Here is a 25,640-nt window from a genome sequence, read left to right on the forward strand (position 1 = left end):
GGTATGGGGGAGAGTTCCATTTTCTGGGTGAAATCAGGCCTTAGTGAGTCCATATATGGAATTGCAGGCTGTCTTGGGTTAAAGACATGAGTCTTGTTGCTAAGCCAATATATGACTTCATGAGAACGAGCAAGCATGTGAGTGCCCCGGTTAGTATGTTAGACTAGGACCTGGGAGACCAGGGTTCAAATCTCCACTCAGCCATGAAGATCACTTGGTGACCTTGGGCTAGTTACTGCCTCTCAACCTAACCTACCTCACAGAGTAGGTTGTGGAGGTTAAATGGGGAGCGGAAAGAACCACGTTCACCACCTTGAGCTCTTCCCCCTTGCATTTCATCAGGCAGGGCAGCCAAAACTAAAAGGTTGCACAAATTCTGTGCTACGGACATATGTTGGAAAGCTTTTGTGAGTGCCCTGAAATAAATGGGACCCAGGAAAAGGGCAAAATGTTGCCTGTTTGATGTGCCTCATTAAGCAGAATCAAGTTGTTTCCTAAGTTACTGTTTTGCTGATTTTATCTTTCTGTCTTAATCCTTTCTTCTTACCGGTCACCTATATGTGAAATTTTCCTTATCTTTCCTGCTCCATCCAGGTTTGGGCCACTTGATTTCCTGTATTCTCATAAACGGGGCCCAGTACTTCAAGCGCATCAGTGAATCTGGCATCAAGAAGATGTGCCGAAACATCTTTATCCTTCAACAGAACCTGACCAACATCACCATGTCACGGGAAGCGGACCTAGACTTTGCAAGGTGAGAGGGGAACTGGTGCTGCCTCCAAAACGTGGACTGCAAAAGTTTAGTAAAGGAGGATGGGCTCAATGTCTGAGGGCATGTTTTGCATGTAGAAAGACCTCACTTCAGTTGGATTTTGACACGGTGGCCCCATGATCATTAGCATGCAGTGTGGATGCTGTTTTGTCACAAATCCAGCCTTAGGGCAAGAGTTTGGCCTGGATGACTTTTCCAGACACAATTCCACTGTAATTCAGTGTGGGCCATGGACTGGTGCCCAGGTTAATGAAAGCAAGCATCAACAGCCCCCCTGCCCACCCCCATCACCACCAGAAGGATTGCATTGATTTTGCAAACAGATAGGAGAAGTGCAGGCTGCCTCTCTCTGGCCGATTGTCTCTTTAATCTTGGCATTAGTTATTTCAGCAATGGACAGCTGAATGTATGAAATATTCATAAGGATATTTTTGGGGTCAGGAATCAAAATGCCTGTCTGGACCGAGCAGAAAAAGCTTTTGTGTCTGTCCCCCCGTGCCTTGGACTCGGCATAATCCACCAATAATGGAAGGGGAAGCTCACAGTCTTTTGTCCCCTTTTTTCCTTCCCCGAGACCGAATTAGATGGGTGAAGAAGTCTGACTTGAGCAGATTTAGGGGGAACAAAGTCCGCTGGTGAGCTTCAATTATTTGGATTCTCATATGGGGAATGATCTCATTATTGAGTTAGCCTATTCATAATAACATTGACATGGGGAAATTACAAAACCCCGAGGCAGAGAGGGGGGCTCCATTACCAATTCTCTCCGGAATATAATTCTCAAATTCAATCATTTCCTTTTTAAATGATTTAAAACACACACACACACAACTTGAAATGTTAACTAAATTAGCGCAGGTTTTTGGCAGGCGGCACAGGACGCGAACATGTGCTGACAGCAACTGGCACCCATATCAGAGACCCAAGTGCAAGAGAAGGTTGGCAGCGGAACGAGCCAAGGCAATGAACAGACAGTGTTTGGGGCATGGAGGGCGACACTTGCTGGGTCATCCGCTCTACACGTTATCCCCATGTTGGTCACCACCCTGCACTGCCTCCTGCCGTGGCCCGGCCTTACGAATGCCAGGGCGTCAGGAAAAAGCAACAGCACCACATTCACATGCTTTCTCATCATCAGCCCTGTATGCCCCACTGGATGGGCTGTGGCTCATCTCTTCAGCTGCCACACAAATGAGGTTCTGCTCACAGTAAGCACTGTTGGTGCTTCCATATTCCCCCTTTGCACAGGGTAGGCCACACTTCTCCTAGCTAACCCCGGTCAGAGGAGCCCTACTCTTCGGAATTCCGTGCCTTTTAAAAAATAATATAAATTTTAATTAAAAGTTTTTGGCATAAAATGCAATCAAAGCCAAACTAAGCTAGAGAAGAAAAATGTGAAAAAAGGAAGAATTACAAAGAATAATGAAAAGAACAGAAGACGAGAAAGGGAATGAAAGCCCAGCCTCTGTCACAATTCTATGTTGTCTCTTACCCCACACACAGAAGAGTGAACCCTCCCAGCTCTCACCCGGTAGCTTCCACCTCTCCAAGTCGATCTCCCATGCACCTCTCAGGCCCAGCACTGCTTACTGCTGAGGAGTCCAATACGTTCTGTTGTTGTTGTTTAGTCGTTTAGTCATGTCCGACTCTTTGTGACCCCCTGGACCAGAGCACGCCAGGCACTCCTGTCTTCCACTGCCTCCCGCATTTGGTCAAACTCATGCTGGTAGCTTCGAGAACACTGTCCCACCATCTCGTCCTCTGTCGTCCCCTTCTCCTTGTGCCCTCCATCTTTCCCAACATCAGGGTCTTTTCCAGGGAGTCTTCTCTTCTCATGAGGTGGCCAAAGTCCTGGAGCCTCAGCTTCAGGATCTGTCCTTCCAGTGAGCACTCGGGGCTGATTTCCTTCAGAATGGGTCAGTTTGATCTTCTTGCAGTCCATGGGACTCTCAAGAGTCTCCTCCAGCAGCAGAATTCAAAAGCATCCATTCTTTGGCAATCAGCCTTCTTTATGGTCCAGCTCTAACTTCCATACCTCACTGCTGGGAAAACCAGAGCTTGAACTATACGGACCTTTGTTGGCAAGGTGATGTCTCTGCTTTTTAAGATGCTGTCTAGGTTTGTCATTGCTTTTCTCCCAAGAAGCAGGCATCTTTTAATTTCGTGGCTGCTGTCACCATCTGCAGTGATCATGGAGCCCAAGAAAGTAAAATCTCTCACTGCCTCCATTTCTTCCCCTTTTATTTGCCAGGAGGTGGTGGGACCAGTGGCCATGATCTTCGGGGTTTTTTTGGGTTTTTTTGTCTGTTTTGTAGCCATTTGAGAAGCAGGAGCAACTCTGACTCTGCTTCCACTTACACTCTCCCCAAGGAGATTCACATAGGTCAAAGGCAGTTTGTTTCAGACTTGTTTTCATAAAGCTTCTTTGGACTTGCATGGAGTGCCAAATGCATTTGGACAGCTGGGCAGTGGCCCTGCCTCAGAACAGCGCCCTCAAGACTGTTCTTTGGCCCAGAGTTCTTCGCATTCCTGCACTGGAGCTCTGATCTTCTCTAGCTGTACAGTTTCCAGCACATATCTCATATTTGCACATAAGTCAGCTTATGAAACTTGTGAATCACATAGCTGCCATTAGATTAAAACCACCGTGTGGTGAAGGTGGGGGACAGCTGCAAATGGCTTTCAGCCATCCAAGTGTTCTTAAAGTATTAAAAAGCCCAAGTAGGGCTGGTGAGGAAAGGGTTCTGTGATGAGGGGACCACTACTGAAAAAGCCCTGCTCCTTGTAGCTATTGGCCAGGCTTTCTGGAACAATGGAGATCAGAGCAAGGCTTTGTTCACGGGTTGTAGCAGTGGAGGATAAGGAGACCCACTGCAGTCCTCGCCTTGAGTTTGTCCCTTCCAAGAGCTTTCTCAAATTGGTACTAAAGCATGCTGCCATGCCCATGGACTCATCCACCCAGGTGAGTTTCCCATGTGTGTGTTGGGGTGCTTCTGTGACAATGACGGTTATATTCAGTGTTTATGCAACACCATCAAAGCACTGTCTAGGAGTGTGCGGGCTTTGGAGTTTGTCAGACCTCTTCATCTCACAAGACGAGGGGCTGGGGACTGGATGGTGTACGTACCTCTAGAGCCATGACACAGGTCTGGCTCACATGCCCAGCATGCATGAGGTTGCTGGGCCCCACGCTGGGCCAAAGATTCCTGCATCGCAGGGGGTTGGTCTAGAATGAGCCTTGGGGTCCCTTCCAACTTGTAGGGTTCTATGACTCCAGAGCAATAGAATACAGTGGTGCCCCGCAAGACGAATGCCTCGCAAGACGGAAAACTCGCTAGACGAAAGAGTTTTCCGTTTTAGAGGTGCTTCGCAAAACAAATCTGCTATGGGCTTGCTTCGCAAGACGACAATGTCTTGCGAGTTCCTGCGGGTTTTTCCCCCCTTCCCCCCTTTTTCTAAGCCGCTAAGCCGCTTGTCAGCTGATCCAATAAGCCGCTAAAAGCCGCTAATAGTGCTAATCCGCTAATCCGTCAATGGGCTTGCTTCGCAAGACGAAAAAACCGCTAGACGAAGAGAATCACAGAACGGATTCTTTTCGTCTTGCGAGGCACCACTGTATAGCAGTGAGATGGACCAATGTGCTACTCTGGTTTAAAGCCGATGTATATGTGTGTGCAACAATTGTTAAATGAAGCAAACTGCAGTCCCTGAAATGCTGCTGTTTAAATGGAACCTCTTCTACGGGATATGATGTTGTGATTGATAAGCAGCAACCTGAGCATTATAGACGCTGAGATGTTTTGGATTCGATTCAGCTCCCCTTGAAATATTTGGCAACACACTGCTTGATTTCGACAAGGGCCGACTCAGTGGCACACATCCAGTTGGGATCCAGCTCTGTTGAGCTGGTGCTGTGCGGCAAATTGCACCCGGTTGCCAAGGTCCCTTTTATGCTGTCATTGTGTGGTTCTGTTGTTTTTAATTTTGTTCTCTAGCAAGCTGCAGGGGTTTTCCTCCCCAGACTACTTGTAATGTGTCTGTGTTCCTGCAGCAGCCATTTGGTAATATAATGCTGCCATCTACTGGTGTTTTCTGGCAGGAGCTGGACATTTATTTACTTACTTTCCCATTTATGCGCTGCGCTTTCCCCCAGTGAGCTCATAGCAGGGTGGTCAAACTCATGCTGGTAGCTTCGAGAACACTGTCCAACCATCTCGTCCTCTGCCGTCCCCTTCTCCTTGTGCCCTTGTGTTCCCAACATCAGGGTCTTTTCCAGGGAGTCTTCTCATGAGGTGGCCAAAGTCTTGGAGCCTCAGCTTCACGATCTGTCCTTCCAGTAGTAGAAGAAGAAGAGTCTGGATTTTATATCCCGCTTTATTACTACCCCAAGGAGTCTCAAAGCGGCTAACAATCTCCTTTCCCTTCCTCCCCCACGACAAACACTCAGGGCATTCAGGGCTGAGTTCCTTCAGAATGGATAGGTTTGATCTTCTTGCAGTCCATGGGACTCTCAAGAGTCTCCTCCAGCACCATAATAATATATAAATTTTATTTTTGAATTTTTCAGTTTTACATACGTTGAATAAAAACAAAACACACATATCCCCTGTGACTTCCCTCACCCCCTTTTGTGGATCCTTATGTTATAATTTTCCCCCTGCATCTTCTTTATAACTCCAATTTTTGATAAGTCCTTAAATATTCCTTAATTCAATTTTTTTTTAACTGCAGGTTTTATGTTCATCCTACTAATGACTTGAATTGTTTACAGTAATTTTTCAAATACATTATATACTCTCCACCTTCTTTATTTAAAAAATTATTCTTCCTAGTTTCAAATTCTTCTAGTAAGTTTTGCCGCTTTGGCCTAGTCCTATTAATGCACGAATTAATAAATAAACATTGATGCACCATTTATTTATTTATTTATTTAGGTTTAGGTAACCTTTCAACGCAGCAGTATGACATCTATAAAAGCCATAATAGTTTTAATTCTTTTTATAATTATTATTTTTTGCATTTTCACAGAATCTTATCAAATATTCTTTTATACAAATAATAATAATAATAATAATAATAATAATAATAATAATAATAATAATAATAAAATTTATTTATATCCCGCCCTCCCCAGTCGAAGCCGGGCTCAGGGCGGCTAACAACAATTTAATATTGGTATTGATATTAAATGTAGAAAAGCCATAATAAAACCACCCAACTAACACTGAAAGATATTAAAATATTGGGCAAAACAAGAATGTCTTCACCTGCTGCTGAAAAGAGAACAGCATTGGCACCTGTCCTGGGGAGCATGTTCCAAAAGTGAGGTCTTCAAGAGAGGGAGCCCCTTCCTGGGTTCCACCTGCCTCACCTTGGACTGTAGAAGAACCTACAGAAGGTTCTCTGCTGTGGCCCTTAATACCCAGGCAGGCTCAGGAGAGAAAAGGCACAGTCCTTGAGGTCTCCTGCTCCTAACTGGTTAGGGCTTCAAAGGTTTAGAATGATTAAATGCCGCTTTAATGGCGCCTCCTTGAGTCCTGCTTTCTGTTGGTGCTTAAGAACACATGCTTTGCTTACTTTTCAATTAAGAACTTGGCTCCCAAAAATACTTCCCTTCCCTTTTAAATTCCCCCCCCGTCTTGTTTGTCTTCTTCCCTGTAGTTTCTGCCGAGCTCTGATCTCAGCATAGCTTTAATTAGTTCTAATTAGCACTTGCGCTACATTGACAACAACAAAAGCCCCCAAACATGGTGGATTAAGCCCGAACCCCCCTCTGCTTTGCTGTGCCTTTCCTCATTGTGGTTCCCGTTTGGGTGGAGCGATCAAAGTCTGGGCTTCCCTTCTCTTCTGCAGAGGAAGTAAGAAAACAGATCTGCCAGATTCCGTCTGTGGAATAGAACAGTGGTGTCGTCAGTAGCTGCCTCGGCAGGAGAATTTTGGGCAAAACGCTACCATCATTTTCATTATCTTTGTTCCAACATGTGCTGCTGTGCCTGACGGGAGCTGTAGTGCAAAACATATGGAGGGCACCTGGTTGGGGTAGGGTGCTTAAGGGCACAGCCAGCTTAGGAGTGTAAATAATAATAATAATAATAATAATTTATTATTTGTGCCCCACCCATCTGGCTGGGTTTCCCCAGCCACTCTGGGTGGCTTCCACAAAGACCAAAAACACTAAGATGTCACACATTAAAATCTTCCCTGAACAGGGCTGCCTTCAGATGTCTTCTGAATGTCAGGTAGTTGTTTATCTCTTGGACATCTGATGGGAGGGCGTTCCACAGGGCGGGCGCCACTACCGAGAAGGCGCTCTGCCTGGTTCCCTGTAGCTTTGCTTCTCGCAATGAGGGAACCACCAGAAGGCCCTCAGCACTGGACCTCAGCATCCAGGCAAAATGATGGGGATGGAGACGCTCCTTCAGGTATACTGGGTCAAGGCTGTTTAGGGCTTTAAAGTCAACACCAACATTTTGAATTGTGCTCGGAAAGGGAAAGGGAAAGCAGGCATAGGCAAACTCCAGCCCTCCAGAAGTTTGGGACTACCAGTGGTCAGGGATGATGGGAATTGTAGTCCCAAACATCTGGAGGGCCGGAGTTTGCCTATGCCTGGTGTAAAGTGTTAGGAAATCTAGCAGTGTCTTCCTCCCTGCACCTTGATAGCACTCTGGCAGAGAGAGTTATGGGTTGGACCTTTGCTGTCCTGCAGAGCCTCCCGTAACTTGGCCAGAGCTGGTTCTTCCACCCTTCAGCCCAGCTGGATTAGGTGACTTGAGGAATCAAGGAGAATCTGGCTGGCCTGTCTAATTGCTCCTCCAGCTTTGCTTCCTTCCTTGCTTGATTTTATATACCTTGCTTGCTTGCTTGATTTTATATACCACCCTTCATCAAAAGATCTCAGGGCAGCTCGCAAGATAGAAACACGAGATAAAAGCACAAATAAATAGTTAAAGCAGAAACAACAAAACAATAGCTCCCCCTCCCACAAACACTTTCTGCCCGTCATCCAGAAAGTGGCAAATTGCAGTTTTCACTCCAATGGGGGTCATAGTCTGAATAAATGCTTCACATGGGAAAGTTACAGGTAGACATCTATGCGTGCACATACAGGGGTCATCTGTGAAGTGCTGGTGGTGGCCACTGTGGCTTGAGAAGTCTTATTTCGCATCTTGTGAGGAAATCCCTTAGCTCTGGAGTTCCTCCAGCTTCAAAGCCAAGGAGAAAGCAGGTGATGGCAGTGACTGGTGTTACCTCTCCGCTGAGACTGCGCCACTGTTTGTGCAAGGAGGAAGCAGCCCTTTCTGAAGTTCTGTCTTCAGAGCAGCTTTCAGAAGGCACAGAAGGTCCTGCCCTGGATTGGAGAGGCCTCTACTCTTGGGTGCCATAGGATTTCTTCTTAGCTGGCAGCACACTGTGCTCAGTCGCTCAGTCCCGCTCCTCTCTTTTTCTGAGCTAGGCCTTAGACAGGCCACTCTCCCCATAACTTAAGTCCTGCTCCTTCTGAAACCCTTCAGGTCTTATTCCTCAACTCAGGCTTCTCAGGCTGCCAACTCTCACAAGCCAGGCACCTCCAGCTATCTCCTGGGCAAAATGACCTTTGCAGCTACGTCTTGGGCTGCTGACAGCCTTGCAGGCCTCTCCTCTCTGCCAGCCCTCCCCAAACTCTGCCTGCTCCAGACTCCAGCCTTCTAAGAACACCAGAAGGGCCTGGCAGCTGGATTAGGTCAAAGTCCCGTCTAGTCCAGTATCCTGCTCTCACAGTGGCCAACCAGATTATTATTATTATTATTATTATTATTATTATTATTAACCGTATTTTTCGCCCCATAGGGTGCACCGGCCCATAGGGCGCACCTAGTTTTTTTGGGGGGAAATAAAGGGGGGGAAATCCCCCCCCCGGCACAGGGCTAGGGCGGGGGAAACCCGAGCTTCCCCCGACCCTAGCCCCCAGAACAGGCTGCTCTGCGCAAGCCGTGGGAGGGCTCCCGCGGCTTGTGCAGAGCTACCTGAAGCCCAGGTGCGACTGCTTAGTGCTCCCGGGCTTCGGGGTGCAGGCAGCTCTCCGCAAGCCGTGCGAGCCCGGCGGGAACTCCGGCGGGCTCCCAAGGCTTGCGGATAGCTTCCTGAAGCCTGGAGAGGGAGAGGGCTTCAGCGAAAGCCTGCATTCGCCCCATAGGACGCACCCAGATTTCCCCTTCATTTTTGGAGGGGGGAAAGTGCGTCCTATAGGGCGAAAAATACGGTATACCCCGCCCTCCTCAGCCAAGACCAGGCTCAGGGCAGCTAACAACCAATAATAAAAACAAGTTGATTAAAATACAATTTAAAAAACAAGATTAAAATACAACATTGAAACATTAAAACCCACAAGCAGGACATGAGTGCATTGGTCCTCTCAGCAATTGGCATTCAGAGGCATAACTGCCTCGGACAGTTGAGGAACATCATGGCTAGTGGCCATTAGTCTCTGGCTTTTCTTCTCAGGCATGACCCTCCTGCTTTGAGAATCGCAGTTAAATATCCGTCATCTCCTTGCAGCATCTCCTCGGATGGAATAGGGTTCAAACGGGTCAGAAGCACAAGTTGCCAGAAATGATGTTTGTGTTTATTACTTTCATTGGGTAGCCTTTCTCGTTCTGAACAAGTAATGACATGCAAACACATGCCTGTGCACCGTTAAAATAGCAAGAGAGCCACCTCAAAACGCTAAAATAACCAGCTTGTTGGTTCTACTCCAGCCCGCTGAGGACAACCCAGAGAGCTCAAAATGCTTCCTGTAGAGAGTGTTCCCCCTGAGCATGCAAGCTGAAGATGCAGAATGAAGTCAGGCAGACTATAAAAAGAGAAGCCACAGCAGGCTTTTTGCCCGTGGTGTGAGCTCAGATTCTTCTCAGCTTCACAGTTTGCATGCTAGACATATATCCCAGCGTCAGTCTTTTTAAAGAAAATAATGAAGTGCCATATGTACATTTATCTGTTCATCTTTCCATCTTGAGAGGAAGAAAAAAGAAGCCCTGCAAACATTTTTTTTAAGAGTTACTAAAGCTGCTCTAGGGGGTGGTAAGGGGAGGTAGGTTTGTGACATTACAGGCATCCGCCAATAGGCGCACTCCACAAGGGGATTCCCCCCTTTCGTCTTATTGAATGAAAACCCTGCACAGCCACTTCTGCCACTCCACCACCCCGACCGTCGTGGAACAGAAATATTGTGTCTGCTTATAAAGAGGCAAAACTTCCACTCTTGCAGCAGTGCACACCAGGGCTGAGACAAAAAATGCTGAAATGTTAATTTTGGCAATTTTTTCAGAGGGAAGGAAAATGACATGCATGCACCAAAAATACCTCCCTGCCACCACCCATATAAAAAACACAGTCCTTGGTTTTGCTTATTTTCAGAGAGGTGACAAAAATCATCCACATTCCGGGAGGTGGGCTTACCATCGGTGGGGAATTAATTTTCCAATACCACGGGGTTCAGCAGCAGTCCACTCTTTTCCTTCTCCTAGAAATCTGGAGTGGAGTCCCTAAAATCCCCTGTACGCCTCTTTCCGACAACTTCTGCAGCCAAGCCGGTGCCAAACGTCTTGCTCTTCTTTCCTTTGGACCTCATCAGTGAGGCCAGTGGTGGGGTCTTGTCATCTGGGCAGCCCAGGATCTCCAGACACACTCCCCATAGAGTGCCCCCTAGAGATCACTTAGGTGCTGCTAACACAGTGGTTTGGACTTCACCCCCAGAGGCACACTCCCTTGTCTTTCGAGACAGACTGATCCCAACAACAACAGAATGCACTGAAAGCAGCACCCTTTGAAGTGGACTGGGGATGCAAGCCCCACAGGGTCTGCCCACCCTGTACTGTTTTCCTGATTTAAATCAAACAACCCAACCTATCTGGGGAAATGGGGATGGGGATTTTCACAGAAAAGAAGGGTTCACTCCTCTTCTTCTTCTTCTTCTTCTTCTTCTTCTTCTTCTTCTTCTTCTCCTCCTCCTCCTCCTCCTCCTCCTCCTCCTCCTTCTCTTCGTCTTCTTCTCCTTCTCCTCCTCCTCCTCCTCCTCCTTTTTTGGTGTTCACTCATAGCCAAGTAGTGGGACGTGGGTGGCGCTATGGGTAAAACCTCAGCGCCTAGGACTTGCCGATCGCATGGTCGGCGGTTCGAATCCCGCGGCGGGTTGCACTCCCGTCGTTCGGTGCCAGCGCCTGCCAACCTAGCAGTTCGAAAGCACCCCCAGGTGCAAGTAGATAAATAGGGACCGCTTACCAGCGGGAAGGTAAACGGCGTTCCGTGTGCTGCGCTGGCTCGCCAGATGCAGCTTGTCACGCTGGCCACATGACCCGGAAGTGTCTGCGGACAGCGCTGGCTCCCAGCCTCTAGAGTGAGATGAGTGCACAACCCTAGAGTCTGTCAAGACTGGCCCGTACGTGCAGGGGTACCTTTACCTTTACATAGCCAAGTATGATTGTCTTCCATGAACACAGTCTTAACAATCAGTCTGTAAGTGACTGTTGAGGCCATTTCTGGATCCACACATCCTTCCACAGTGGGGATATAGGTTTTCAGGCAGGAGGTGATCACGGTGAAGGTTTGCCAAGTATGTTTGAACACACTTGACAGCTCTTACTGTCAGGAAGTTCTTCCTAATGTTTAGGTGGAATCTTCTTTCTTGTAGTTTGGATCCATTGCTCTGTGTCCGCTTCTCCCTCCTCTATGTGACATCCTTTTATATATTTGAACATGGCTATCATATCACCCCTTAACCTCCTCTTCTCCAGGCTAAACATGCCCAGCTCCCTTAGCCGTTCTTCATAAGGCATCGTTTCCAGGCCTTTGACCATTTTGGTTGCCCTCCTCTGGACACGTTCCAGTTTGTCAGTGTCCTTCTTGAACTGTGGTGCCCAGAACTGGACACAGTACTCCAGGTGAGGTCTGACCAGAGCAGAATACAATACAGAGCAGAATTCAGTACAGAGCAGAATTCTCAAGTGATGTGTAAAAATTTTCAGAGACACCAATGATGGAATCTTTCAAGGAGTTGGAGATGGTGTTTATAGGTTGTCCATGCTTCACAAGCATTTTCACAGAAAGAAAGGGTTCACTACTATTCCCAACAGTGTCCCACTCCCGATTGCATTGGGTCAGGGCGGGGGGCATTCCCTGCAGCTGTTATTGAATTGTTTGTTTTTTGAACAACAACAACAATCAGCGGAGCCACCAGTCTCTCGCCATTTCATCCTTATTATCCCAAAACAGCAGGTGCAGTGGAGTAAGGGTGGTCCTGGCCAAGCGTTTTTTTGAGCCAGGACCATCCTGATTTTGTAGCTCAGAGCTCCTTCAGGTGACCTGCTTGTGGAGGCAACCTCAATCCCCTAGCTTCTCCAGGATATAAGTGTGTCAAACAAATAAATGAGCTGCACAAACTTTCTAAAATAATCAACATTCGTCTTCTTTTAAGCAACCTGTTCAAAAGTGTAGAACACCTAGCAGTAAGTTGGGCATTTAATACTCCAGCCTGCCTGCCCTCTGCACACCACTGCCTTTCTCTTCTAGGTGGTTTCCCGTTTTGCAGCAAAGATTTTATGTAGATTCGCCATTTGAACATTTCCTGGGGGCACTTTTAATCCTTTTGCTCTAACCTTTTAAATATAAAGGTGTTCGTGGCCTTGGTAATGATTTTCACTGCCTGAATGTGGATGCTATTTGGTTGCTCTTAATGAAGAGGTGCAATTCCATTTTCTTCAGCTAAAAATACCATTGTCAGGGGTACATTGATGGGTGAAAATTTAAGGGTGGGGAGGACCTTTTCTCACCTGGCAATTTTTGAAATTGAAGGGGAGCGTTGACTGTTTGATGACCTTTTCAGTCTACAGGAAACCTGTTTTCACATTCTTAGAGACAAGAAATTTCACATGGGAGCTGAATCCAGTACTTTCAGCTTCCTCTTCCTCCTCTGCCAGGGGCTGTGCTGGCAGAGTAGGAATACAGGCACCAGAAGTTGGCAGTCTCTGGGCCAAATCAAAACTCGTCCCCTGCAACCAACCCTTGAATAGGCAAGGGGCTTGGTCTCGCCACTCAAAGAACCTGGCCCCTTGGTTCCCTTCTCCTCTCTGAGTGGGACGCGGGTGGCACTGTGGTCCAAACCCCTGGGCCTCTTGGGTTTGCTGATCAGAAGGTCAGCAATTCGAATCCACGCAGCGGGGTGAGCTCCCATTGCTCTGTCCCAGCTCCTGCCAACCTAGCAGTTTGAAAACATGCCAGTGCAAGTGGATAAATAGGTACCACTGCGACGGGAAGGTAAATGGCATTTCTGTGCGCTCTGGCAGTCATCACAGTCCTCTGTGCGCCAGAAGCGGTTTAGTCATGCTGGCCACATGACCCAGAAAGCTGTTTGTGGACAATGGCCAGCTCCCTCATCCTGAAAAGCAAGATGAGTGCCGCACCCCATAGTCGCCTTTGACTGAACTTAACCGTCCAGGGGTCCTTTACCTTTTACCTTACCCTCTCTGGGTATCGCCCCAAATGCAGCATTGGACCCAAAGGGGTGCAGCAAATCCAGTGTTGGAATAACAGACCAGGTATTGTAGGCAGATCAGTCAGCAGTGCTGGCAGGTTGGAGGACCATCAGGCAGGAGGAGCAGGCTGGGCAACAAGACAAGTATCCGGGGGCAGCAGCAAGGCAGAGAACAAGCTGGGACCTTGGCAAGGATCACACGCTGGTTGCCCCCTCAAACAAAGCACCATCTGGGCATGTGCTGCAATGCTCTCCATCCCACAAAGGTGGGCTTAAGGCCAGGTGTGTATCAGCCCTCCTTGAACTATTCCCAACACAGAGAGATGCCTGGGGACAAAGGGAGTTGCTTCCCTCTTGCACATGGAGATGCTGTCAGAGAGAGACAGGAGGGTGAAGAGGGGAGGAGTGTAGGGTGAGACAAGGGCTGGATCTAAACACATCAGTTAAATGTACAGTGGCACCTCGGGTGACATACGCTTCAGGTTACATGCGCTTCAGGTTACAGACTCCACTAACCCAGAAATAGTGCTTCAAGTTAAGAACTTTGCTTCAGGATGAGGACAGAAATCGTGCTCCGGCGGCAGCAGGAGGCCCCATTAGCTAAAGTGGTGCTTCAGGTTAAGAACAGTTTCAGGTTAAGAATGGACCTCTGGAAGGAATTAGGTACTTAACCCGAGGTACCACTGTATTTCAAACTTTGCTTGAAATTGGGTTGGCAAAAACAGAACTCCACAGTGCCATCTGGTGTCAAAGTGTTAGAATGCATAAACAACACATATAAAGCACTTTTTCTTTGCCAGTGTAGCTGAGTCCAAGATAGAAGCAGGGTGAGAAGAAACACCTTCTGCTTGCAAATTCTGCTTCCCTCCCATCTTTTCCCACAGCCTAAAAAGAAAGGCGGGTAAATATTGAATTGTCAACTTGAAAGGAAAAGTCTGTCACTTTGTTCTGACCTCTGAATGGGAGGAACTCTTTTTTCTGGGCTACTTCTTTGTACCAGGAAGCCCATCTAAAGAAGATGGGGAGACATTCTGCCACCAAGGTGTTTTTCACCTCACCAAAGGAGGCTATGCTGCTTCATGCTTGCTTCTCCGTAGACAGTAACAGATATTTCGCAGAAGGTGGTATCATTCTGTTTCAGTGTACACCTCAGTGGGACCACTTAATCCCACGTTTTGCATATCCCATTGTCCATCTCTCCCTCTTAATTAAATTAAGCTGGTGCGGTGAACTTTTCAGCTGTCAGGAGAGGCTTTTAAAGCTATTCAGAGAACAAGATAAGCCAGCAACAACACTTCTCTTCTATCCAGAGTCACTTGACCTTGGTCGGGGGATGCTGCGCCCGCCCCCCGCCCCAATGCTTACAGTTCTCTGGAGCACGAAGGCATCACTTGGGAATGGCTAAAATTGACCAGCTGAGCACTGTACGCTTTTTGTGGAGGCTTCCTCCTCTTCAGATTCAGATTGTAAGTGTGAGGTGCGGGACACTTCCACACAGTGAGGCAGTTCTCCAGCCAGGTGAGGTTTCGCTTCACCCCTTACGTGTTTTCTGCATTCCACCTTCCTCTGTTTCCCAAGAGAGCCCTCTATAGCAGTGGTTGGGCACCTCCGGCCCATGGGCTAAGGTTACCAGATGTCCCCGTTTCCCAGGGACATTCCCCGGATTTACAAATCAGTCCCCATACAAAATCCATGGAAGTTGAAAAGTGCCCCCCGGGTTCATTGAAAAAAATCTGGTAACCTTACCGTGGGCCCAATCAGGCCTCCCCGTGTGGCCTGTGGAGTACTTTGGCCAGGCTGAGCCACACACCCCTGTCCTACCCCTGACGCATAGCTGTCAAGCGTCCCTTATTTGGCGGGACAGTCCCTTATCCCAGCGCCATGTCCCGCTGCTGTCCCTTATTGATGATGTCCCTTAAATTAAGCTACTGAAGGTAATGGGCCCATTCTATGTCCAGCTGTCCTTTGTCAACAACAAATTGTTGCTGTTTTTGTGTTGAATATATGCTATATGATAATTTATGGACCTAATAGGTATCTAAAGCCATTTGCACGCAACAAAATATGTATTTTATCAAAGTAATTGTTGATCCCTTATTTTGGCTGCTGGTCCCTTATTTTCAAATCTGTAAGTTGACAGCTATGCCCTGACGTCATATAAGATCTGGGTGTCGTGCAGGTAAAGATGTAGCTGTCAGATCCATCAGGGCTTGCAAAACACCATGCTCATTTCTATGTTCCAACCTAGAGTCTATGGCTTTCTCTCTAGCCTCTTCTATTTTGATGCCCATCCTACTCCCCACTCCCTATTTTAATCTCAAAGGTGGACCCCACCTCGGTTGCATCTGGTCCAGCCCTCTAATGGCCTTCCATCTACGGGCTAAGACCTTTCTGTTTCCAGGGGACTTTGATTGATTGCACCGATGTTTTTTCTATGCCGTTGCACTGCTGCATATTTATTTATCTTTAGCTCAGAGCTGGCTGCTGGTCTTTATCTGTGGTGTTCATCGTTGTAGTTTTCGATAAGCTATTGTGCTGTGTATATTTTACGGTTTTCTTGTTGGCTGCCTTGGGCATCTAAACATGGAAAGGTGCAATAAGAAGTAAACAGGGAGGGAAGCCACCTTCAGAGCTCATCTTTGGAGTAAGAGAAAACGACCCCACCAAGCAAATCATAGCACTCAATGGGCCCCATCCCACAGCTCAGATGGCTTTGTAAGAAGGCAGTTCTCCTGCTCTGTTCTTTTGCCGCACCTTTGAAACACTGTGCCAGAAAAGCAGAGAGCATGGCACTAAAGAGGGAGATTATTGATTTTTGCCGTTGGATTAGCATATCTGGCAGATGGAGGCTGTCTAAGAACGGTTCAGAGTGGCATCTGTGAGCTGCCTGATGGGAAGCCCTGAACTTCACACATCAGATGTGGGATTTCAGCAGTGTGTGTGTGTGTGTGTGTGTGTGTGTAATGCAGCAGTCCAATCCACCGCACCATCAACCAGCTCTGTGCGGCCAAGAATAAACATTTGCCGCTAGCAGAGATTGAAGAGCGCAGATTTTCATTTTTGGCATGGGAGGGGAGGTGCAGGGACGGGGGAAGTTGAATGCAAAATATATTGCGCTATGCAACTGAACATTACTTGGCAGAACCGATAAGCTAAGCTAGATCCTGATATGCATCTGTCTACCTGACAGACACACTGTGACTGTATTAGCTTAAATCTAATTACTTTTTGAGTAAATTGTGGATAAGCCTGTATTTGTCAAATAAAGCCCAGTCCACAATCCAGTTAGCTGGTTTTGCTCTTTCCTTTCTATTCTTCCTTCAGCCCTGTTTGTGGAGAACTGGATTAGCTGGTGAACTGTTCTTGGGGCCAAGATTACAGGCACACATTGCATGCCTCCAAAAACACTCCTCATGTGAACTGGGGTCTGTTGTTCTCCCTCAGGTAACACACATCCTGATCAGCCACCCATAATGGCTCCCTTTTGTATACCTCTTAAGATCAGGCATGTCCAAAGTCCATTTCGGGGGCTTAATCTGGCCCTTTGTGACAGTTTATTTCCTGGGGTGAAATCATAAAAAAACCTCAACAACTTCAATCCTAAAAAATGGTTAACAACTGTGGTTGGCCCTCACAGCCCTTCACTTCATCGAATCTGGCCCTCTTTGAAAAACATCACTGTCTTAGATGGATTTCTGCCAATATGAGGCCTCTTCCAGGAAGGAACAGAAGAAGGTGGGCGCTCTTGTGGCTTGCATCTGAGGAAAAGATGACTCCATGACCCTCTCTAAATCAATGTCCTTCGACTTTGGGTCCCCAGATGTTGTTGGACTACAACTTCCATGAACTGTGACCATTGAGTAAGCTGACTGGGGGTGATAGGCATTGTAGTTCAATGACATATGGGGACCCAAGGTTGAAGACACTGCTCTGAATGATCCTTCTGTACCTCCTTCCTTCCTTCCTTCCTTCCTCTTTCTTTCTTTCTTTCTTTCTTTCTTTCTTTCTTTCTTTCTTTCTTTCTTTCTTGAAAATAGATATAAAAGACTGAGGGAGAGCAGCAATATGTTCCAAAAATCTCTCTCCTTCTGCAATTTTCTCCTAATGTATTATTGCAATCTGCAGAGGTAGTTTGCAGTTGTTTTCTTCAAAAGAAAAGAAAAAACTGACCAGAGATCTACTCTATTAAGGATATAGAACTTCAGTGCAATCTGCTGTGCGTAGCTGTGTTAACACCTGACACTATTAAGCTCCATGCCTTGAATACAATAGACTCCATATAAAATTGCATCACCACTTCAAATAAAGGGCACCAGCCAGTAGCAAAAGAGACTGAAGTGGATGGAATTCATGTTTAAGGATGCAAAGTATGAGGCCTTATGGGGAATTGTGGACGCAGCAGACTCTCATCCCCCTAGGAACACCAAGTGCTGATACCTTCCAGATGTTTGGGACCTACAAGCCCATTGGGATTGCACTGGGGTCATTAAAAGTAACCAGAACTGCCTTGGACCAAGGTTGGTTCATTTCAGTGGAGCTTGCATGGCCCTAGAGAGTATTCCCAGATTTTACCCATGTTAATTAGTGGGGCCATTTGGATTTTCCAACCCAGGTGCCAAAATGTTTTCTTCTGCCTTTGGCCATCAGAATCTTCTCTTCTGCCCTGTCCATAGCTGTCAACATTTCCCTTTTTTTAAGGGAAATTCCCTTATTCCGAATAGGATTCCTCGCAAGAAAAGGGAAAAGTTGACAGCTATGGTCCTGTCCTGCTGCTTTGGAATGGGGCACAGCTGGGGTTCATTTGGCTCTCCAGGCCTTTACACCCCTCAGCTTTCCCCCCACCCAAATATATCATTCCCAAGAAGACAGTTGGCTGGTTGGTTGGCTATTTCTGCCCAGAACAATTTCCCTGTTCCTCATCCTCATCTTCATCTTCCTGCACCTGGTTTGGGGTCTCTGGTCCTAAGTGACTTTCAGCCTCTATTTGAACCTTTCCCTGAAGCCTCTCTCTATGCCCTTCTTCCTTGCCCTCCCATTTCCCCTCCTTCTGCCTGCTCTCTTATATTGAGCCTGATCCCATCTCTCCTGTCCAAGACCTGATGCCAGGTTCTGCCTACATCTGGGCAAGATGTTTAACCCTGGTTTACCTGAGACCTTGGGAGAGTCCCTTCCAGCCAAAGAAGGCTATGCTGAGCCATACGGTCTTCGTACAAATCAGCTTCATCTGCCACCAAGCTATCTTTCAGCCTCAGTTCCCTGTCTGTGAAATGGGATCATGGTTTCTTCTGAAGGCAAAGGCACTATATATAATAAAGCAGCCGGTGATTACAAGCGCCGTATACATGATAAATCACAATAGCCCCTTTGTTTCAGCATCTGGGTCCACTTCCCACACAGTTCGCGTTACGCACGCCAGGCTGCTCTCTGCTGCGTTTGTTCTTCCCAGCGGGCAGCTAAAATTGTATTTTATTTTGTGCTGACTGGCGCACTCTTGTCGCTGCCTTTTCCACCAAAGTGCTGACTGTCTCCTTCCTCTTCTTCAGGGAGGCATTTCATTCCCACCTCTCCCCCTTATTTGCAAGGAGGGAAGTCGCTTAATATTCTTTATAAAGTGGCATCCAGTTCAGATAATTTTTGTCCTTTGTGCAGTAAAAATGCAAATCTGTCTGACTTACGTGCAATGGCAAGCATTAATAAGTGATGTTTAAATAGACTGGATTAGCAGTTTTACTGATATATGAACAAGATCCCAGCTCTCTCTCTCCTTCCTCCCTGCCCCTCCTCCCGAATAATTTGCACATGCAAAATCAATTTGAATACAACACACTAAATTCAATTTAGTTTTTGTGTAGGAAATTGCACTTATCGGCCTGAACCATTAAATTTACTGTTTAATATGTACTTTCCAGCTCACTTGGTTAGAATTTCATTGCCCTTTATCTGTATAAATTTAATTAGGCCTGATATCATCAGTATATTATAGAACTAATTAAAGATTTAGATAAGTGTGGAGGGTGTTTCTTTAATGCCCTATAAAGTTCCACTTGGCAAAGGGGGGGATTTTTCCCTCCTGCTTTGCCACAGGACCCTGAGTCAGAGAAAGCTTTTGGAAGCAACATGCAGCAAGTTTGAAGGTGTACAACCTGACTTTCATACTCTTCCATAATTAACCTGCAGTGTCTAGTTTGGGGTAGGGGAGAAATAAATTCCCTAGGTGAAGAGTGTTGACTGCTGCGGTGTGACATGACTATTTGCTGACTCCCTGGATCTCCCCAGGTTGCTTATCCCATCATAAGGGAAAGGGAAAGGGACCCCTGACCATTAGGTCCAGTCGTGGATGACTCTGGAGTTGTGGCGCTCATCTCGCTTTACAGTGGTACCTCGGGTTAAGTACTTAATTCGTTTCAGAGGTCCGTTCTTAACCTGAAACTGTTCTTAACCTGAAGCACCATTTTAGCTATTGGGGACTCCTGCTGCTGCCGCACTGCCACCGCACAATTTCTGTTCTCATCCTGAAGCAAAGTTCTTAACCCGAGGTAATATTTCTGGGTTAGCGGAGTCTGTAACCTGAAGCATATGTAACCTCAAGCGTATGTAACCCGAGGTACCACTGTATTGGCTGAGGGAGCTGGCATACAGCTTCCGGGTCATGTGGCCAGCATGACTAAGCCGCTTCTGGTGAACCAGAGCAGCGCACGGAAACACCGTTTACCTTCCTGCCGGAGTGGTACCTATTTATCTACTTGCACTTTGATGTGCTTTCGAACTGCTGGGTTGGCAGGAGCAGGGATCGAGCAACGGGAGCTCAGCCCATCGTGGGAATTTGAACTGCCGACCTTCTGATCGGCAAGCCCTAGGCTCAGTGGTTTAACCCACAGTGCCACCCGCATCCCTATCCCCTCATAGCTGGCCACTTAGTCATGTGATATCCCCTGGCCTGGCATTTCCTGCATGTTAAATGGGCTTTGTCTTTGCAGGAATGGCAATGAGTGCCTGTTTGGAAACTATGGCTGGCTCAGAACGATTGATGAGGGCCGGTTATTTGCGGCATGCGACTCCATTGCTTTTTAACCTGCATTGTCTCCTGGTGGGCTGCCAAACCCCATTCAAAGTTCTGGTTATCGCCTTCAAAGTCAGGTCCATTTTGGATCCAGTAGGTCTGAAGGACCAGCTACTCCAGCATGATTCTTCCTACCCACCTCTTAAGTTCTTCTGGGGAGGCCATTCCTCTGCATCCAACCGGTCCATGACAGCCACACTTTACCACAATGTACCTTGGGCTAAGTACTTAATTCGTTCCGAAGGTCCATTCTTAACCTGAAACTGTTCTTAACCTGAAGCACCACTTTAGCTAATGGGGCCTCCCACTGCCGCCACACAATTTCTGTTCTCATCCTGAAGCAAAGTTCTTAACCCGAGGTACTATTTCTGGGTTAGTGGAGTCTGTAACCTGAAGCATAATAATAATAATAATAAATTTTATTTATATCCCGCCCTCCCCAGCCGAAGCTGGGCTCAGGGCGGCTAACAACACTAAAATAGTGCAACATTATAAAAACATCATAAGAATTAATTAAAATCAAAAATTGATGGCAACCATAAACTAAAGTATTGTAAAGATTGCCAAAGGAGGGAGTCAGGCTGTGCCCTAACCAAAGGCCTGGTGGAACAGCTCTGTCTTGCAGGCCCTGCGGAAAGATGTCAAGTCCTGCAGGGCCCTTGTCTCTTGTGACAGAGCGTTCCACCAGGTTGGAGCCGCAGCCGAAAAAGCCCTGGCTCTAGTTGAGGCCAGCCTAACCTCTCTGTGGCCTGGGACCTCCAAGATGTTTTTATTTGAGGACCGTAAGTTCCTCTGTGGGGCATACCAGGAGAGGCGGTCCCGTAGATACGAGGGTCCTAGGCCGTATAGGGCTTTGAAGGTTAAAACCAGCACCTTAAACCTGATCCTGTACTCCACCGGGAGCCAGTGCAGCTGGTATAGCACCGGATGAATGTGATCCCACAGCGAAGACCCCGTAAGGAGTCTCGCTGCGGCATTCTGCACCCGCTGGAGTTTCTGGGTCAGTCTCAAGGGCAGCCCCACGTAGAGCGAGTTACAATAATCCAGTCTGGAGGTGACCGTCGCATGGATCACAGTGGCTAGGTCAGGGCGAGAGAGGTAAGGGGCCAACTGCTTAGCTTGGCGGAGATGAAAAAATGCCGCCTTTGTTATAGCTGCAATCTGCGCCTCCATGGAGAGGGAGGTATCGAAGATTACACCCAAACTCTTAACGGACGGTGCTGGCACTAATTGCACCCCCGCAAGAGATGGGAGTTGCCCCCTCAATCCCATATCGTCCCGTCCCAGCCAGAGGACCTCTGTCTTCGAAGGATTTAACTTCAACCGGCTCCCACGTAACCATCCAGCCACAGCTTCCAAGCATCTGATCAGTGTGTCTGGGGCCGAGTTAGGATGGCCATCCATCAACAGATAGAGCTGGGTGTCATCAGCATACTGATGGCAGCCCAACCCAAAACTCTGGACAAGCTGGGCGAGCGGGCGCATAAAGATGTTAAAAAGCATCGGGGAGAGAATCGCACCCTGAGGCACTCCACACACCAAGGAGTGGCGGGATGACAGTTCCCCCCAAGCGCCACCCTCTGTCCCCGACCATCTGTAACCTGAAGCGTATGTAACCCGAGGTACCACTGTATTCATCTCTGTACGCATTACTCATCTGCAGAACCCAGAGAAGTGTGAATTTTGAAGAATGGCAGCTTTGTGGTTTGTGTATTGTTTTGAAAGTGTGAATTTGGTAGGTTCACCTCTAAATGCACGCTGAGTAGATTTATTTCTATCCCATCCCTCCTTGGGAGGTTGCTTTAGCCGCTTCTCGGTAGTCTTCAGGACTGCTAAAACTGTTTGTTCAGTTGGGCTGTTGGTGCTGTCTGATCTGTGGAGTTTGTTTATGATGCTGCATTTTTTTATTAAGTTAGTTGTTTGTTTTCAATTAATTTTACTGCTCAGGTTCTGTTATGTTTGTGAGCTTCTTCAATGATTCCTGTGCTTTGGGCCTCTTCACTGTGCAATTTCTGGCTGTGGGCCTAATTAAAGGTCAATTATCAGTCATTAAGTAGCCAAGGGTCTCGAGAACAGAATCCAGCTCTCTGATCCTGTTGTCTTTTTCCTGCCCTGTCACTGGAGACGAGATCAGATACAAGTCTGGACTCTGCAGCAACTGACCCCTCAACTTCCTTCCCATTCAGAACATACAAATGGAGTCTTGAACCAGAACCACACCTTAAGAAAATAAAATATTGGTGCACTTCTTAAAAGCCTCTTTTTTTTCCTGGGAAAGCTCTGTGGGGAGAAGCAATCCTATCTTGAACTGCCTGCCTTGGAGGAAAGTCCCTAGATATTTAAAAATAATAATAATCTCAGTGGAAAGGCAGCCAAGATGAAACAATCTCCCATGAGTGCCATCAATACTTTTCTCCATTTAAATGCTAATTTTCACCTCTAACCCTGGCTAGCCTGCATAAACAAAACAAAACAAAATGTTTCAAGGGGTAGTCAAGGGAAATTCCTGATTGAATCCTGATCTGGATAAGATTTGATTTCTTCTCAAGATGGTGGCCGGGGGGGGGGCAGGGGGGCTTTGCATTTAATTTGAAGGAGGCAGCTCCTCAAATGTTCCTGAATCCGTCTGCGGAAAGTAGCTTGCTGCCTTTGCCTTTCCCATTCCAGCCTCCTCTCTGCTTATATCCCCTTTTTGTCTCCCCCCCATGCACCCCCTTAGAATGAAGAATTTCTTTGGGGCAGAATTTCTTTCCCTCTTGCTCTCCTTCTTTCTTTCTATGCATATTGATGGTTCCAGATAAATAAACAACAGTAGTAGAGGTTCTGTGTAGGAATTGGAATGGCAGTTGCTTGTCGATCACGCCCTTATTGCATATAAACAGATTGTCTTCCACCGAGTCCTGGCATTGGTCCATCTAGCCCAGAATTTTCTCTGGCTGTCAATGGTTCTACAAGGTCTGAAGCAAAGGCTTTTCTCATTGTCTCCCTCCTGATCCTTTTAAGCAGGGCTGATTTCAGACTGGAGAAGCACTATGTGTTTACAATAAAGGTAAAGGTAAAGGGGCCCCTGACCATTAGGTCCAGTCGTGACTGACTCTGGGGTTGCGGCGCTCATCTCGCTTTACTGGCCGAGGGAGCCGGTGTACAGCTTCCGGGTCATGTGGCCAGCATGACTAAGCCGCTTCTGGCGAACCAGAGCAGCACATGGTAACACCGTTTACCTTCCCGCTGGAGCGGTACCTATTTATCTACTTGCACTTTGACGTGCTTTCGAACTGCTAGGTTGGCAGGAGCTGGGACCGAGCAACGGGAGCTCACCCCATCGCGGGGATTTGAACCGCCGACCTTCTGATTGGCAAGTCCTAGGCTCTGTGGTTTAACCAACAGCGCCACCCGCATCCCTGTGTTTACAATACTTCTCGGTTATTTGGAGGCCACCAACCGCACAAGAGCATGGCAGTCACTACCCTCTAATATTGTCCAATGCTTCCTTCCCACCCCCCTCCACAAGCTGCATCAGCGTCGTCATTGGCTCTCTGATCCCAAATGATTGGCCACAGCCAATGCCACTCTCCTTTTGGGGGACCTAAATGATGTAAACTCAGATGGCAGTCAGCTAGACCTTGGCTGCTGCTGTTTTTAGGGTTATTTGGGGTCGATAAGGCCTTGGGTTTGCACTCCATTCCTGGCATTGCCCTTGGTCCCATGTTACAGGGGAATGCAGCAACCAGGGTCAGTTAGGGAGCAATTTCACAGGGTGGCGTTCAACTACGCATTATACAGAGTATACCTACTGAAATTAATGAACATGGCTTCAGTTGGAGAATGGCCCACACAATTTGCCTTGCACATATCACTGCTTGGCATGTCCATTCCTCTGCCAGTATGGCACTGCACCCTTGATAAATGTCTGTCACCCTCCTTGTGTGTGAAAGGAGGCTGTCTAGAACAGGTATAGGCAAACTAGGCCCTCCAGATGTTTTGGAACTACAACTCCCATCATCCCTAACCAACAGGACCAGTGGTCAGGGATGATGGGAGTTGTAGCCCCAAAACATCTGGAGGGCCAAGTTTGCCTATGCCTGGTCTAGAAACTTGAAAGCAAACATTTTTGATGCATTTTGGATCCTACAGCCTCGTTGCACAATGCAAGGTCCCATCACATCAGGTCCACCAAGTCTCTCCAACTAGCCTGCTAACCTTCTCCTCCTTCTCCAACAAGTTGCACATACAAGCAGTGTAAAATTGGGCGGACTTTTTGAAAGAAAAAATGGGCTGCATGGGAAGTGAGGGGAGGTGGTAAGGCTGGAAGGAACCCCTTTTCAGACATGCTTGTTTGTACGTTCAAGTTTTCGTTGTGGGGAGAATCGAAACTTTGATCTCTTACCTGCAGTCTGCAAATGCACTCATGGGAAAAAGAAAGGGCACCCTCTTTGAATTCTGTGGTTTTTACATATGAAGACATAACAACAATCATCTGTTCCTTAGCAGGTCTTAAAATTAGGTAAATACAACCTCAGATGAACAACACATGGCATATTACCCTGTGTCATGATTTATTTAACAGAAATAAAACCAGAATAGAGAAGTAATGTGTGAAAAATAAGTACACCTTATGATTCAATAGCTTGTAGAACTACCTTTAGCAGCAATAACATAAAGTAATTATTTTCTGTAGGACTTTATCTGTCTCTCACATTTTTGTGGATGAATTTTGGCCCATTCTTCTTTACAACGTTGCTTCAGTTCATTGAGGTTTGCTGGCATTTGTTTATGCACAGCTCTCTTAAGATCCCACACAGCATTTCAATTGGGTTGAGGTCTGGGCTTTGACTGGGCCATTGCAACACCTTGATTCTGGGTTTTTTCAGTCATTTCCTTGTAGATTTGCTGGTGTGCTTGGGATCCTTGTCCTGTTGCATGACCCAGTTTCAGCCATGCTTCAGCTGTTGGGCAGATGGCCAAACATTTGTCTGTAGGAATTCATGGTCGACTCAATGACTGCAAGGTGCCGAGGTCCTGTGGCTGCAAAACAACCCCAAATCTTCACCCTTCCACCATTGTGCTTGACAGTTGGTATGAGGTGCTTGTTCTGGCTTCCTGTGTTTGGTTTTTGCTAAACGTGGCACTGCATTATGGCCAAACATCTCCACTTTGGTCTCATCTTCCCAAAGGACATTGTTCTAGAAGTGGTTTGTTCAGATGTGACTTTGCAAACCAAAGCTATGCTGCCATGTTCTTTTTAGAGAGACGAGGCTTTCTCCTGGAAACCCTTCCAAACAAACCACACTTGTTTGGTCTTT

The 25,640-nt window shown here is 47.1% G+C and overlaps 1 protein-coding gene across 1 annotated transcript in view; it reads left to right on the forward strand.

Moving 5' to 3' along the window:
• The window catches only part of EXOC4 (exocyst complex component 4), a 380,738-nt gene that overhangs the window by 349,592 nt on the left and 5,506 nt on the right, over nt 1-25,640 (forward strand). Inside the window, exon 17 of the mRNA XM_082238790.1 lies at nt 595-754. Coding sequence (XP_082094916.1) covers nt 595-754 — 160 coding nt within the window. The remainder of the gene's footprint in view (nt 1-594; nt 755-25,640) is intronic.

The sequence above is a fragment of the Podarcis vaucheri genome (assembly GCF_965113315.1).
Source record: "Podarcis vaucheri genome assembly, chromosome: 10".
Taxonomy (NCBI): Eukaryota; Metazoa; Chordata; class Lepidosauria; order Squamata; family Lacertidae; genus Podarcis; species Podarcis vaucheri.